Here is a 15,799-nt window from a genome sequence, read left to right as displayed (position 1 = left end):
TATGTAAATATGAATGTGTAGACCACAGGAAGAATAGCCTCTTATGAGGCTAATTGTGGATCTGAATAAAACTGAAACTGAAACTGAAAACGGAACCTGAGCTTCACAGATATGACACAGCGAAGAATCAGAACGTTTAGTTCTGGCTCATTCATGCTTGCGTTAACTTTTATTTTCCTGTGTGGGACTATTAATCTTAGACCAAAGAAAAAGTCGCTACTGATCGATCGGGTATAAGTTCCCCCCAGGCCAAACGACACGACACTAGGAAGCGTGCATTTTGTATCCCCGCTCAGCACTTAAATGTCAGGCGAACCGCTGATACAGGTCCATGATGTCTCTCAGAGGTGCAATACGATGGATGTATATGTATGTATGGTCCTTACGGAGGGCCCAAATCTGCTGCAAACTAATAGCCCGACATCATGGATTCTACTACAGGCGTGCGTGTAGCAGTCGTAAAGGGGCCGAGATGCCCGAGTGTGGCACAAAGATACCGCCTTCAGAGATTTCATATGTTCGGTTTTATTCTCCGTAACATCTGTTGATGCATCTTCTTCGGTTACATAAAATCATATCGGTCCTGAGTGTCATTACATGATTATTAATCCTCGCTGGAAAATCAAATCAGTAGGAACACTGGTCTTCCCAACCAGCTTGAAACAAAGATCAGTATCGATTTCATCCAAGTTAATGCGGTTACAGTGTAAATGGTAATCTGATAGAGAATGTAATATCATCATTTCTAGTACATTGAACGGTAATATAGTGTTTCACATCTAATGTATAAGGCCCTCAGTCGCTTCGGCAGAAAAGTTTCGCCATTGCAAAGTTAATGTTTTTTCCACACGAAAAACACTAATTTATCGATTTAGTCCAGTTGCTGTTGACGAGCTGCATATATTAACAGAGCCATTCAGTTTGCCCTGCTAAATATCGATAAAGATCGTACAATTTGGTGTCAATTGCTGAATTATGGGGCAATATTGCTGGCACTAAAAGGTAGATTAGGTGCTATTCAGACCTTCTTTCCCAGCCATTCTGATTTAATCGTTTGCTACAAGCCCGACAAATGCACGTCTTAGCAAACGTAACAAGGAATGCAGTACCTTTTCATGTTTCTCACGGGTTACCATATTTTCTTCTGTTGCGGTGCATGGTCTTATTCCTAGTGACCGTATGTTCGTCGGTTACATTTGTCCACCTGGGTTCTTGAAGCTTCAGGTTGGCAACAATATGCGTGAGGAGACGGTTCTTGTACACAGAAACTAGTTCATACTCCAGACTGTTCAATCCGTCAGCGGTGAAGTTGCTGACAATGTGGTCATATACACGGTCCCTGTGTAGAGTAATAATACATTACATTACTAAGAATAACTATACTTTAGCGTACTAATATTGTATATATATAGCATACTGGCACAGACAAAGGTGATATCAACATGCTACACTCTGTATTTTAATACACAAAAATGACCAACTTTTGGGTCCAAGGAATACCACAATCGTTATCATTAGAAAGGCATGGAAAATGGTTGTACAGATTGTTTGTCCGAAATATATTTATTTTTTTAGTAAAATCTAGGTTGGAAATGTATACTTGTAGTAATGTATTTCAATGCAGGAATGTTGAGCCTTACTTTGCTGCTGAAGCTCGTCTTTTCTTGTGAGGAATCATTCTGAATCTGGCAATAGAGACAGGCGGCCTCAATATCTTCCAGCCACTCATTCGGACCCTGATAGTACACATGTGAACACACGTCACCGTCCTGGCGAATTTTACATGAACTGCATACATGTCATTTTATTGTAATTACTTGTAATTCACTTATGTTCACGCAAAATTTCATAGTCTGAGAAAATGGATATGTTCAGGTGCAGGAACTATTTGGTACCTGTAATGATAAATTTACGGTACAGAAGTGACAGTGAAAACAGTGAACATAAACGTACCGTGAAAAAAATTAGAAATTACATCTGCAATCCAGCTGTCATTAGTTTGAAGCTTCCGCATTTTACCTGTCTTACTTGATCTCAAGCCCGTGACTAGATTTGAAAATTTCGAAAGAGTCAAGCGTTTTCTTTGCCTGTTAGACTGGGTGGTGCTCAGGCAAAAGCCTACAACATGGCTGCCTCACTTACGTCATAGTCACGTGGGTGCAAACACAGTGATGACGTCTATAATAAGGTACGTACCTTCTGGACATGTCGTCATCCTCCGCTCCCCAGCCCCAGTAGAGGTTAGAGAACCCGTTCACCCGTCTGAACTGGTCTGCAGTAAGCGCTACCACTCCGCCGAATATGTCCTCATAGGGTAGTCTTTTGTAGATAGAACAGTAGATAGAAGTGTCAGTTATGAGGTTGACATACATACAGACCCACACCAGAACCACTCCGCCATGCCAAACCGAAAACATAGCCTTCTGACGAAGGCAACAATAACTATGATAATTGCGATAAGACATACCTGTACTTTAATGTGTCAACAGCTACAGAGAGGTGCTTGGGCTGATCTGCACAGGTGTACAAGTTGCGATCATCCTCTGACAGTAGGTCCACATCGTGGAAGATAAAACAGCTATAGTCGTCTTCACTCAGCGCGAAGACATAGGCTATGTTCATTAGCGTTGCCTTGTTGAATGTGCCGTTTCCATACTGAGAACAGTTCAACATTGAATATGTGTTAAGGGTGTGTAGAGAAACCTGTTTCATCTCACAGAGGACAAACTAAACTTTAAGTATATTTAACAAGGTGTAAAGAGAAATAAATAGATAACATCTCACAGTTCGGATTGCACATGTGCACTCGCAATGCATTGTGGCTTAATGTCAGACTGCAAGGCCCAGTCTTCCTACAGTCAGCTATGAGCCAGTTGCATTCACAAAACCACAGCCAAACGCTACTGAAACATACCAATCCTTGCGAAGGTAAGAATAAAAACGGTAAAGAAACAATTGCAGTACTAGTAGTAACCGGTTGGCAGTCGGCTTGGAGAGCGCTGGGGGCGCTAGGAATAGTGGGGAAACAACGGCGAGATACGGTCTCAAAGATGGCAGAGACAGCAGAAGTGGCATCACGCTAGGTGTGGAGAAACGGAGAGAGCAAGTGGAAACCAACAACCCCCTGAAAGGCAGTACCTGGCCAGTACTGTCACCCCACCGGACGGAGGAGGTCCTGCTTGAGGGGCGAAACCTCCGAGGATGACCGGATAGCAGCTGACGATGTCAGGGGAGCAGCCACCTAACTGTATCGAAGTAAGTTAGTACTCAATGTGGGGCCCACCTGCTCCACCACGTACACACCATAGTCCAGCTGCTGCCGCTGTAGAATCGGGTGCAGGTGTCTCAGTAACACCCGCAGATGTGTCTCTCTGTCACGAAACGGAATAACGATGGCCACCTGGAAGAACAGCAGAAGATTTAGCTGATTTTTTGGCAACGTCTCAGGGAGGAGCCTAATGGTACAGTATTGTGTGCAGTTTGCAAGAATTCTAGGAATGGTACAGGCATTTTGTCCACAGGAATGGAATGTCCACAGGCATGTCTCTGACTCTGACCCACATCTATGCCCACATTCCTGGAAACCCTTGGGAAGACCTCTTTTCCACGGATGGTCCTACTTTCTGTGACCCCGGGGCTCGATTACTATACACTCAGGGCGAGGAGTGCACTGTATCTGTCTACGTACCAAGTCTTTCTCAAAATCATTAAATGATACAATAACCCTAACAGCAACCACCGTCGCCATGGCAATGTATTTTTTTCAATGCCAGTCTTTTTTTGTTTTGTTTATTTTTATATGGGCACCATTGCTATTGCTTATCAAACCGTGCATAATCATAAAAGTCTACAAAATCACGTGACCTTGTGTCTGGCAGTACAGTTTGGAGGCCGCCATTTTCCTCCAAGACGAACATCCGGGTTCTCTCCTGTCGTTTTTTTTAGGTAGACACGTAGCCTCCCTCCTGCGAAATGCAAAAATTATACAACTGTCAGAAAAGAGGGAACCGCATTACTAAAATAAACAGGCACTGCACGAAAACTTAGATTTACCGGAGCAGTATAGTTGGGTAATGTTTTACTTTGTTTTTTTCCTAATAAACACTTCTAAACTTTACAATGCCAGTAAATAAGTCAAGTACGATAATACCGGACTTTTAACGGTTGTAAAGGAAATTGCTGCAATTGACCTTTATTTACTACCATTGTAAAGCCAGATACTGTGTACATAGTCAACATTACCTGAGTTTACAACCTTTGGTAAATCCAACTTTTCGTGCAGTGAGGTATACCTCAAAATGTAGGAATCTTGTTCTTTGGGCCCGCCTTGTTTTTTGCCCGATCGCAATAGATTTGGAGTCTGCGGAGGATGTCATCCATAAACTTTACTTGCTGTGGTTTCATTCTTTTGTTGTATTTCATACAAACACAGGGGGTTACATAATTTCGCTGCTGCTTGATTTTTTTCTTTTTTAGCTATTTAGGTTATTGCTGTGGAATGTTACATCCCACGTAAAACTTTTATCTGTCAGGATTTTCTTACTTAGTTTTTTTACGCTGAAGGAAACGTTAGTTTAAATCGATTTAGCTCCGTACTCGCTATAACATCTGTGTCCATAATATCACCAGGGTCCATAATATCGCCACCTTGAGAAACACTGTGCTTAAAGATATTTTTACTGCAACATACTTTTGGTATGCACTCCTTCACACATCAAATGTACATACCCAGGGTATGTTACAGTAAAAATATCTTTAAGCACATGTTTCTCAAGGTGGCGATATTATGGATTGGACCCTGGTGATATTATGGACACAGATGTTAGTATATCAAATGTTTTGTGTAAACAAGGACATTATGTAGAGTGTCCTCGGTGTAGATTATTAATGCTGATCTATAGGTCGAAATGTGTACATGATACCCGGCGTACCGAAAACAAAAAGTAATTGTTGATTGATAATTTTCAAGAAATTATTTGACAACCGATTATGTCTTTGCATCAATGTTTAATAACTTACAAGCTTTTAAATACCACAGCAGTCACGCAATGTAGTCAATACTATGGTTGTAGTAAAACACAAGATGGCCACGATTTTAACGCATATGTGTGTACTAGATATATAAAAAATGTCCAACCGTAATAAACAACTTCCGAGCTGGTCTCGAACACTTAACTAATATTTCTAATTTATTGTGTGAAAAATCTTACTAGACAATTTTAGGATCTGCAAAAGTACGTTGTAAGGCTTAAGTCAACATTTGTATGTAATATTTGACATACTCAAAGCTCTAGACTTACATTAATGTATTTTATCACTGCATTTTTTTAAAAAGTCAATGTTGACTGTGCAGCTGTCACCTTCCAACGGCCACAGCAGCCATTGTAATCAGTAACTGAGCTATTCAGTCGTAAGTTCCGTTTTCAAAACGAATTTCAACAGCTTTGATATTTTTCATTGGTCAGCGGTTGGCCCATCGGTGCTTCGCTTACAAAATATAGACTGGTTTAAATAAATAAATACACACATGTATTTATGAGTTTTGAATAAAAGATGAAAATATTTGTTTTGATATGATGATATATATAATTTCTTTACTTACGTAGAAATGGTGGTTCAGCAGGACATAGCTCTAATCCCCTGGCTGTAGCCTCCGTCATGTCTTGCATCGATGCATTGTTGACTTCTTTGAAACTTGAATCTCTAGAATGCATGGATCTATTGTCCGTAGAAGGTTGCATCTTTCCATCTGTTTTTAAGACGATAGCACGTGAATGGGCGTTCTTTGCAGTCCGTAGCAGGCTCCTTTCAAATGTTTCTTGAATGGAATGGTTTACGAACTCTGGCCTAACATTTGGTCCGATTTGAAAGTCTGTGGGTTCAGAATCATGCAACAATCCCTCGCCGTTGGAAGGGTCCACATACAATTTTTCTGTTCCATTTCTGTCAGTGAAAAAATCAGCACCAAGAAGTGCCACAAAAAACGCCACAGCAACAAGGCACATTATTAGAAGAATCAGCACTCGCTTGGGCCTTACTAGTTTTCTTGGAATCCTGCACGACATGCTTTTTGGGTGACCGACCGTACCGTCCTTTACCTACATGTACAAGGCACAATGGGAAGTTTACATAGACTATGGCTGTTACCTGCAAAAGGAATGTAAAGCATGTAAAATCGTGTCACCAGAGACTCAACTCAACACTGCATTAAAGTATATACATGCACGACATTGGAAAGCTCAGGGGCATAGTGTATATCATAGGTAATCTCGTGTTTGCGTGGAAATCTCGCGAGGAATGACAGAAATTAAAATTGATGATCTCTTTTTCCTACTTAAAGGATGTTTGTTATGGACATATAAAAGAACCCAGCAGGTCATCGTACGCTGGGAATGTTTCGTCACCAACTATCTTACCTTTTACAGCTGCAGCCTTCGACACAAGGCACAATCTTGTTGTTGCATTTAAAAAAGAATTTGTCACCAATCGTCCAGGCTGGTTAACACAGACTCTGGACCTTGCCACAAAGTATTTTAATACATACTCAGTTCACCCGGATATCGAAGCACAGTTCCGCGTTCCAATAAGGTGGTATCTGAACAAAAATTGTTCATGTAAGGATGTGTAGCAATGCTGGGTAGGGCACAATTTCCGGGAGCAGACTGACCAGAAGGTAGTCCACGCCTAATTTCCTACAAATTTGAGTTAAATTTGAGTCAAAGTTGACTCCCAACCACGCCCCGACCACTGCTGACCTACTCCCGAACACCAGCCAACCACCAGCCAACTTTAGCCGAACATCGCGTCCACACCTGAATGTTTCTAATATTTTGAATCATTCAGCGGCATGCGCAACCGAACAGTCGCCGACCTCGCCGAATACCAGCCAACCACAGCCGACATTCTCCCGACACACTCCTAACCATATTTCAACGGGGGGGAGTTCGGCAGTGTTCGGGGGGCATACTTGTTCGGCTCCGTGTGACGTTACCTCAGCACACGAAATCACACTGCACCCCAAAATGGCGGATAAAGAGTGGTAAAACGTGGCTGCGACAGGCAATATATATGTTCTTATATATTATGTATGGTAAAAGAAAAAAGACTCACCAACAGCAAGACCGGCACATAAGGGATACAACTCAACCCTAAAGCTTTCAAAGAACTATTTGAACACTATTTCAACAGAACGTCAAGCTACTCCAGGCAGGAGTATTTCTTTTCTTTTCCCCTGTGCCAAAATGGAACTAGTTACCTCTGACAACCGACGTTCGTGTCAACAGGTAACCTACCCCTTGATCACGCACGTGTTTACGGCATACCTGAGTAGAGTACTTCCGACACGATTTTGTACCTGACTACGTGAGGTACAATATTAATTAATATTAATGTACCTCAGCTCCCACCGTTGGCGTCGGTGGCGCAACGGTTAGAGCGTTGGACTCGGAACCGAGAGGTCCCGGGTTCGATACTCACCGTAGCCCGACGTTGTGCCCTTGGGAAAGGCACTTTACACGACTTCCCCACCTATACGGTGGAGTGACGCCCACCGAGCCTCTTAGGCTAATCTGTCTGTCAGGGTGCCAAAAACACCTTACGGATTTGGTGCGCCGATGTGACAACATCTCATATTGACCACTGAGAGCCGTAAAATTTATCTATATTTGAGCTCCCAAAATGGCGGATAATGAGAGTGACGCACAACTAGATATACGTATTCAGGGGATCAAGAACATTTCTTTCTTTATTTGCCTATTCATTTATGGAGATTTACCACATTTGTCGAAGGACTGACATAACAGGTGACTATCACCTCTTCAAGATGTCAAACCTGAGACCAGACTGCAAGGTTTGAACCACTCACACCGGGAAGATCCCCTACTCTTTTCGATAAGTGCGGTGGGTTCTTTAACGTGCCTGGGGTGTGGCTCTCCCCAAACACGGGACCTCCATTTAACGTCCTATCCGAGGGACGGCCCTAACCGAAGCTAGGTACTCATTTACACCCGAGTGAAGTGAGGAAAGTCGTGTAAAGTGCCTTTCCTTAGGGCACAAGATCGGTGACATCGCGCAGGATTCGAACCCGAACACTCTAACGCTACGCCACACGACCCCACAAACTCTTTAGTGCTTTGTCCTCAGTTCCAATATTACCATCAACGACAGAACTAGTAGATACAGCTTTTATTACAAAAAGGAATATCTTCTAGGTCATTGTTTCTAAATTTACGGTAAAAGTCTTTTTTTACTTTCTGGGAATAATCCCATATTTTTAAAATCCTATTTTAAAATCTCCTAATATTCTAGGGAATCTAGAATCAACATTATTCTAAAATCCAGATTAGGTACAATAAAAAAGATGATATATTTCAATGATCAAAGCATCATAATTATCCGTGCGAAATATCATTTAAAATCTGGACTAGTGCGTTATCAGTCCCCTAATCTACGGTGGAAGCAATGCAACCATTTAATATGAGGTATTTTCAGTATTCTGTTATTCACTACTTTCTGGTCGGCGTTGGCTCGCCAATGGTCTCTATCTTATTACTGTAAATCGTCGACACAAACCGGACGTGCTAGTCTGTATATATACATATACTGGTCATAACATATTGGCAAGAAGATTGAGTTAGAGATGCATCAATTATTTTCTCGACATGTCTCGAAGAGTCCTTCGCAAGATCTTTCCACTGGCAGACTTTGAGATTTCATTCACAAATTCAACTCCGCCCCGCAACTTCTTGAATGGTGCCACTTTACCTGAAAGATGACAGAGAAAATGCTTTGTCGGCACGTCAAAAATACTCTATCTATCCATATTATCTCTCATCAATATGCTTAAAATCTCGAAGATAAAACCAACGTGAATGTTTCTTGATCTGTATAAAACGAAAACGACAAACAAGCAAGTAACGTTACACACATTGCAAGAGTTTACGTGATAGTATTTTTTAACAGAGCTACGGCAGAATCAACAATCTACAACGATCTCCGGCAGTCATGGTTTTAGAAAACAGCTGTTTTACACATGATACAATTCAATACTGTCTTAAGGCATCAAATTTCACAAACGTTAACGTATGGAAACAAAAAATCCTAACGGCACCTGCAACATAGTCTACGATCTCCTTTTCCGTGACGTCGTCCGACTTCTTGACGATGAAGGCCTTGGGTACTTCCCCGGCCCGCTCGTCAGGCACCCCGATGACGGCCACGTCCTGCACGCTGGGGTGGCCCAGCAGGACCGCCTCTAAATCCGCAGGTGCGACCTGAGATAAGACAAAATAATGACAAAAACTTCATGTCCAACACTGGGTAAACTGAGACTTAACCAAATGTCCAACACAAATTTTCGGCTAACTCAGTCAGCCTTGTTCACAGAATGGACCCGTCTACTGCAGTTTCCGGGACGTGACGTCGGAAACACGTGATTGCAGCAGAAGGCCATACGTGCCAGATAAACAATAAGATTTACTTAGTGTTGGACATAAGGTTTAGCCTTTTCGTCATGATGTATACCGATGGCGGAAAATAGCTATCATTTTCGGAATATTTAGTACACATTTTGTTATTTGTACTACAGGAACTTGAGATTAATGACCCCAGCGACATCAAGCACTTCTTCATGTTTTATGAGTTTGTCTATAATGTAAGTAGTTAATGCATTTGCTTCAGCATGTCTGAAACTGCAGATGAATAAAAAACACAAAATGTTGTACCTGAAGCCCTTTATACTTGATCAGCTCCTTTAGACGATCAACGATGTAGAAGTATCCCTTGTCGTCATAATGCCCGATGTCACCTATAGTATAACGTATTGTTTCAACATGTTATTATTAGTCACATTGCATCTAATTCTTATATTCATAGTTACATGGATATTCCTTTTGTTCCTTGTAGGTGAACGGCCGTTTCGGGTGGGTCATTTCCAATATTTAGGTGTCTAACTGCGTCATAGTTGTCTAACTTGCAAATATCAAACAAAAAGTGACAGGATTATCTCTTTTTTTAAATTATGGCAACCTTAAGTCAACTGACCCGTGTGGAACCACCCGTCACTGTCAATGCACCCGGCTGTTGCCTCGGGGTTGTTCAAGTAGCCCTTCATGACCTGCGGTCCACGGACACAAATTTCTCCGTCTTCTCCCTCGCCAAGAGCTTGTCCGGTCTCTGTATGAATCACCTGTTGCAAGGGGCATTACTCGTCTTAATAAGTCAACTCATACTATCATGAAAGTTCACCTGTGTTGGTAGTTACATGTTTAAAGTTAAAACTTTTGGTCCAACACACCTAGAGCTTTCGACCAGTCACTCTGGTCATCCTCAGTAGACTCATAGTTTTAAGTGGGCGTGTACATTGTGTCAAAGTTTAAGGTACCTCATTTGTAGTTCTAGGCCTGGTAGCAACGATTATACGTGGATATTCACGTTGAAACCGAAAACATTGAGTAAACTTTACTCACAATTGCGGAAATGGAACTGCTTAACTTACAATGGTATGACATGAAATGACATCATTAGACAACACAGAGTTTACTAAACATTTAAAGCACCTCACCTTAACTTCCGTGTTTGGTAAGGTGATGCCGACTGATCCAGGTGCGAATTCGTCTTCCACACACAGGTGTGTGACAGGGCTGGTCTCTGTTAGTCCGTACCCTTCAGAAACACAACAACAAAGAGGCTCTTTGTGAAATGAAAACAAAATGTCCCCTAATTAACTGTCGCAGAATACGCGAGATATCTGTTAACCAGTACAAGTCTCCAAGCAGATCATAAGGTGGCAAGGCAGTATCCATTGGCCAAAGGAGTGTCCATTAGCCACCGAAGGTAAGGAAATGGATTTATTTATTTATTTATTTCATCTTAAGACGGCTGGGTAACCCCATTCAGCTTACATTAGCTGTTTTCCAAGGGGGCCCAGCAAAATTACACAAGACATTGTTACATACAGTAAGACAACATACAGTAAACATAAAAGTCTGATGCGTCAAAACAGAGTCATAGTCCTATACTCATAGTCCTAGCCGTTCAAACGTTCAAAGGTCAAAAACAAGAAACTCAAGGAATGGAGGTCAGAGGTCAGGTTTCATGTCTGGATACTCTTGGGCAAATGGATACAGGCAGGCAAATTTGATATTGTCTTTCGCCCACCGAAAGATCTGCTTGGAGATTAGTATATTACTATTGCATGGATAATGCTGCTTGCATACCTTGCCTGAGAGATTGAGGTTTGAGTTTGTCCCTGAGAGCCATGGTCAGGTTAATGCCCATAGGCGCAGCAGCACACATGAGATCCTTCACACGTGACAGATCATACTGGTCCACCATCGGGTGCTGAGACAGGAACAGGGCTATGGGAGGGACCATCATCACCCTGTTTACCTGTTGGGTGAAAAACAAAAAATAAGGATTGTTGGCGACATTGAAGTAAGCTTCAAAGTTCATTTTGTTGATAAATACTAGTAACAATGTCAGAGAAATAATGTCTACTAACTTTTAACCACTTTTCTTATTTTTTTTCTATAACTTACGTGACTACGTTTGCTCACTACAAGAAATGACAGGACTCAGACCAATCGAGTCTTAAGTTGTCCTGAAATGTCTAAAAGACTGGTCTAGAGTTTTGTAAGTGTGTCGGAGACAAGGCCACAATAAACTTTTGTTTAATTGTGACGGTCTTAGTATACTTGTATCAGGTGGAATTATAAGCGTTAACGGTATCCCTTAGTGTTAGTGATATGAAAGCAGAGGATAAAAGGCATACAGACGAAAATCACTAACCTTGTAGTCTTGAATGACGCGCAGGTAGAGTTCTGGCTCAAACCGTGGAATGGTGACGAACCTGACGCCCTGACGTAAACAGCAGGACAGCACGGCAACCATCCCGTAGATGTGGAAGAACGGCAACTGCGCGATCAGACAGTCCTCCTGGCGGTTAAATTCCAGCATCCCCTTGTTTCTGTGATGTAAGATTAGCACAACAAAATGCATTAGTTTAATAGGGTAAAAGCCTGATCTCACGTCATAAGAACACATTGGGCCTATAGCTTTTTGTGATGACACTGATGAAACGGGGACAAAACTTGTCACCATTTTCTTACAGATGAACAGCCCGATCGGCATGCATATGTATTGTTGGACCCTGTCCTCTGTTGAACTGGGGTTTCGCTCTTGATGCTGTTACTTAAAAATAAACTTGCCACTTTTGGCAAAAGGAGTGCCCAAGCTTTTTGGTAGCGGCGTCTTGGCTTGTGAATCGGTGGGAACATATAAAAAAGCACCCCGATCAAAAATTCCAGTGTGACAGACATCTTCTTTATCAATAATGATAGTATAATCCTACATGATTTGTCTGAGATTGGCGACGATGTTGTTGTTGGTGAGGACGACGCCCTTGGGCCGGCCTGTAGTCCCGCTGGAGTACGGCAACACCGCCACGTCTTCGGCCGTGTTCACGGACACGTTCTCGGGAAAGGCCGAGCCATCGTCCGCGAGAAGGTCGCTGAAGTTTCGGCATTCTGGCACGTCACTTCCGATAACGAAGATTTCCTGTATTAGATGATTTCAAAAAATGACATATGAAATTGGATAGTTTTTCTTTTACATAAGATGATTATCTTGAAACATTTCGGCTTCAATTTTTTTTCCAACATGTAATCACAAGACGTGGTGCCGGCACACTCAAGTTTTATCAACTTATATTAATGCCGCCACCAACACAGGGGACAAATACATGACAGGACAATACTCATTTTCACCTGAGTGAAGTGAGAAAAGTCGTGTAAAGTGCCTTTCCCAAGATCGGTGGCATGTCAGGACTCGAACCCGGGACCTCTAGGTTCCGAGTCACGCACTCTGCCGCTACGCCACACGACCCCACGTCGGCTTCAATTCTATTGTCATTCTGTATAAAATCGATTGTTTTTAATAAAAATAATAAAATTTTTAAACACATCACAGCCCGTACATGTACATGTACTCACTTTCACGCTCGGACATTTGCTTTTGGCCGCTTTGACTGTTTCCGCCACATCCGGTATTGTGATGACGTACTGCGCATTGGAATGTTGCAACTGGTATGCGAGCTCATCTGCCGAGAAAAAGGAAATACGAATTAAATAAAGTATCATACTCCTATTTTTATAGTTAATAGTTTAGACCAGATGCACTTCGCATGTATGTAATCCTTTTTTTTAAATCAATTTGTATCAACATTTGTATCAACATACATTTGTATGAACCAGGATCCTCGTAATGCTAAAGTCACACCGGGGCCGGGCTGTTTGGATTAGCAAAAAATCAACAATTCATATCATGAATATACGCAGATAATCCACATTGTTAATATTTACAACTTTCTTGTGCTTGGTTGTCCATTATATCATACTTTTAGATCCATAAGACTACCCGGCCGGGCCCCGGTTTTGAAATGTGACCTCAGCCTCAACTAGTACAAGATGTAAATGGAAAATACAAACCTGGTGTATATGTTGGATTCGCAGTCGTCACCACACCCCCCACAGAGGAAGCCCCGAAGAATGCTATGGCGTACTCTGGCACGTTCGGACTGAAGATGGCCAACACGTCATGCTGTTTGAACCCTAGCCGCGTGAGGGCGCTGCCGAAGCGTCGGATCAAGTCTTGCAGCTGGAGATACGTGTACGATTCTCCGGTAACCCCGTTTGTCTGAAACACAACAAAGTGTAATGATTAAACAGTCAATGTTTGTTGTAACCCGGTCATCTATTTGCATTTTACTGGCACTGTGTTGTCATTATCAGATCTATCGCAGAATGTACAGGTATTTATCATTAACATCTATTGGCTTGGACAATTCTTATAAAATCCCAACTCTACGAGTATCATGAAAGTTCATCTGTGTTGTAAGTTGTTACCTGTTTAAAGTTAAAACTTTAGATTCAACACAATCAAGTTCTCTCATCTAGAGCTTTCGTCACTGGGTCATGATCAGTCTACTAAGGAAGACCAGAGTGACTGGTCGAAAGCTCTAGGTGAGAGAACTTTATTGTGTTGGATCTAAAGTTCTAACTTAAAACAAATCCCAACTCTAGTGATTACGATATCGACGATCGACGACATCATTGTATAGAAACGTAAGATCTTGGTATCCAACCCCCTAATAAATGTACAAATGTACATTATTGTACAAATGCGTGCTATATAATACTCACGATCGCGACGTCGTTCCCATAGTCATCAAAGTGCTGTGTGACGTACTGGGTCAAGGTCTCGTTCCCAGGAATATTGACGTCTGGAAACCTGCTCTTCAGAATGCCGTTTTCAACAGTTGAGAAACTTCGGGACCTCAAGAAAAAAATTATAAGAAAACTGTTTCATTGCAATAGAGGAGATCAATGTTTTAAAAACCCTATCTAAGATGATCTAGGGTATTATGCATACTTTTCTTTTAAAGTTTGCCGCCCTAACGTTTGTCCTAGAGTTATATGTTCAATTGACCTTTGAGTAAAGATCAACCTGTGACCTGATAAACCCGGGAGTTTAAAAATGGCGGGTTTGTTTGCGACAGTATAGTGCTGCTACTCGTTATGTTTTCGCAGTGAACCATAAGCGATCGCGAAGGCTACGTTTAGCTTATATTACAGTGTTTAAATATAGGATAGGATCTTATAGGGTAGTTCGTATTGGGGTCTAGTTTTAGGCGTAAGACTACTTGGGAAGACTACTAGTAATACATCCTTCCAAAACGCCTGTTACATATTTAATTTGCACACTCCCCCTCTGGATCGGTCGTTATCTCAGATATAGATGCAACACGAGATAGGCACATGTAACACCACAAACACAACGAACCAGTAGCACAGAAGCTACTAGTACCAGAAGAACAAACTCAAGAAAACTTACCATGTGGTGGGTACATACTTGACCTCAGCCTTACGCAGTGGCCTTGGATAACAAGAAACAAATGTCCGGGCTGGGCTGCCTGTTGTAACCAAGGCAGCCTCCACGCTGCTTCTTAGCACCTGAAGACGACGAACATTAGACGTGGCAGACGTTAACTGTCTCAAGAGTAAAGGGTGCATTCTTAGACACATATAGCTTCACCACTGGTCGAAAAATAAAGCTGTACTAATCGTATCTGTAGAACGTGTGCGTGCCTTCTCTTCGCGTGCGCCCTGCTATGCAGAAGCGTCTGTCCCGCGAGGAAACAAAAGAAGACTGCCCGAGGTCAAACAAATAAATAGGCTGACTGGCACATGGATCATATTTCACTTCCGGGTCAGGATGACATTAATCAGTCTCGGCGTCTTGATAGTGTAGAAGGCAGTATCCATCAGAACACAGGAACCTGACGAGAAAAGGGTACAAAACTAGACAAACGTCGGAAATGTCTCGCCTGCAGCGTCACAGGACTGCAGGCTAGAATTCCTTGGCATGACTTCAGCGAGGGGCACTGTAAGAAACAGGAGGAGCCAGTAAAAACCCTTCTGGTCCCGGGCCGGGGTTCGTACCCACGACCTCCCGGGCACTAGAGCTTCATAACCAGACACTCTAACCCTTCGGCCGAAAAGGTCTAGACCCGTCAGCCGGGTCAGTTGGTAGCGCGAACCCCGCCCGGGACCAGTGGGTTTTCACTGGCTCCTCCTGTTTCTTACAGCAGTCAACCTGCCGTACGTGCAACCACTGGAGTTAAAAGATAAGATACAGTGCAACTGCGTTCTGTCTACGCGCAAAAACGTGGGCACATTTAGGGATTCATAAGTGGTGAGTACCGCCACCGTACGGAATCTAACGGATTTGGAAGCACACAGAC

General features: G+C 42.4%; 2 protein-coding genes across 2 annotated transcripts; both read right to left on the bottom strand.

The window, feature by feature from the left end:
• Positions 1-915: 915 nt before the first annotated feature.
• Positions 916-5,691, bottom strand: LOC109470466 (beta-1,4-N-acetylgalactosaminyltransferase bre-4-like). Its single transcript, XM_019769419.1, has 7 exons — positions 5,603-5,691; positions 3,865-3,965; positions 3,284-3,400; positions 2,468-2,655; positions 2,197-2,319; positions 1,641-1,736; positions 916-1,339 (listed from the first exon to the last, which is right to left on the bottom strand). The coding sequence occupies exons 1-7, from the start codon at positions 5,667-5,669 to the stop codon at positions 1,123-1,125; spliced, it is 909 nt and encodes a 302-aa protein (XP_019624978.1). The 5' UTR covers positions 5,670-5,691; the 3' UTR covers positions 916-1,122.
• A 2,612-nt stretch (positions 5,692-8,303) lies between these two features.
• On the bottom strand, positions 8,304-15,222 carry LOC109470465 (4-coumarate--CoA ligase 1-like). The gene is made up of 12 exons (XM_019769418.1): positions 14,890-15,222; positions 14,199-14,331; positions 13,485-13,692; positions 12,990-13,096; positions 12,350-12,555; positions 11,788-11,965; positions 11,217-11,388; positions 10,562-10,662; positions 10,042-10,186; positions 9,723-9,805; positions 9,110-9,272; positions 8,304-8,763 (listed from the first exon to the last, which is right to left on the bottom strand). The coding sequence occupies exons 1-12, from the start codon at positions 15,078-15,080 to the stop codon at positions 8,648-8,650; spliced, it is 1,803 nt and encodes a 600-aa protein (XP_019624977.1). The 5' UTR covers positions 15,081-15,222; the 3' UTR covers positions 8,304-8,647.
• Between the last annotated feature and the right edge of the window lie 577 nt (positions 15,223-15,799).

This window comes from Branchiostoma belcheri, unplaced genomic scaffold, assembly GCF_001625305.1.
Source record: "Branchiostoma belcheri isolate BF01 breed outbred unplaced genomic scaffold, Haploidv18h27 scaffold226, whole genome shotgun sequence".
Classification (NCBI taxonomy): Eukaryota; Metazoa; Chordata; class Leptocardii; order Amphioxiformes; family Branchiostomatidae; genus Branchiostoma; species Branchiostoma belcheri.
Note: the sequence above shows the minus strand (reverse complement) of the source record. Positions and strands in the feature narration are given on the sequence as shown.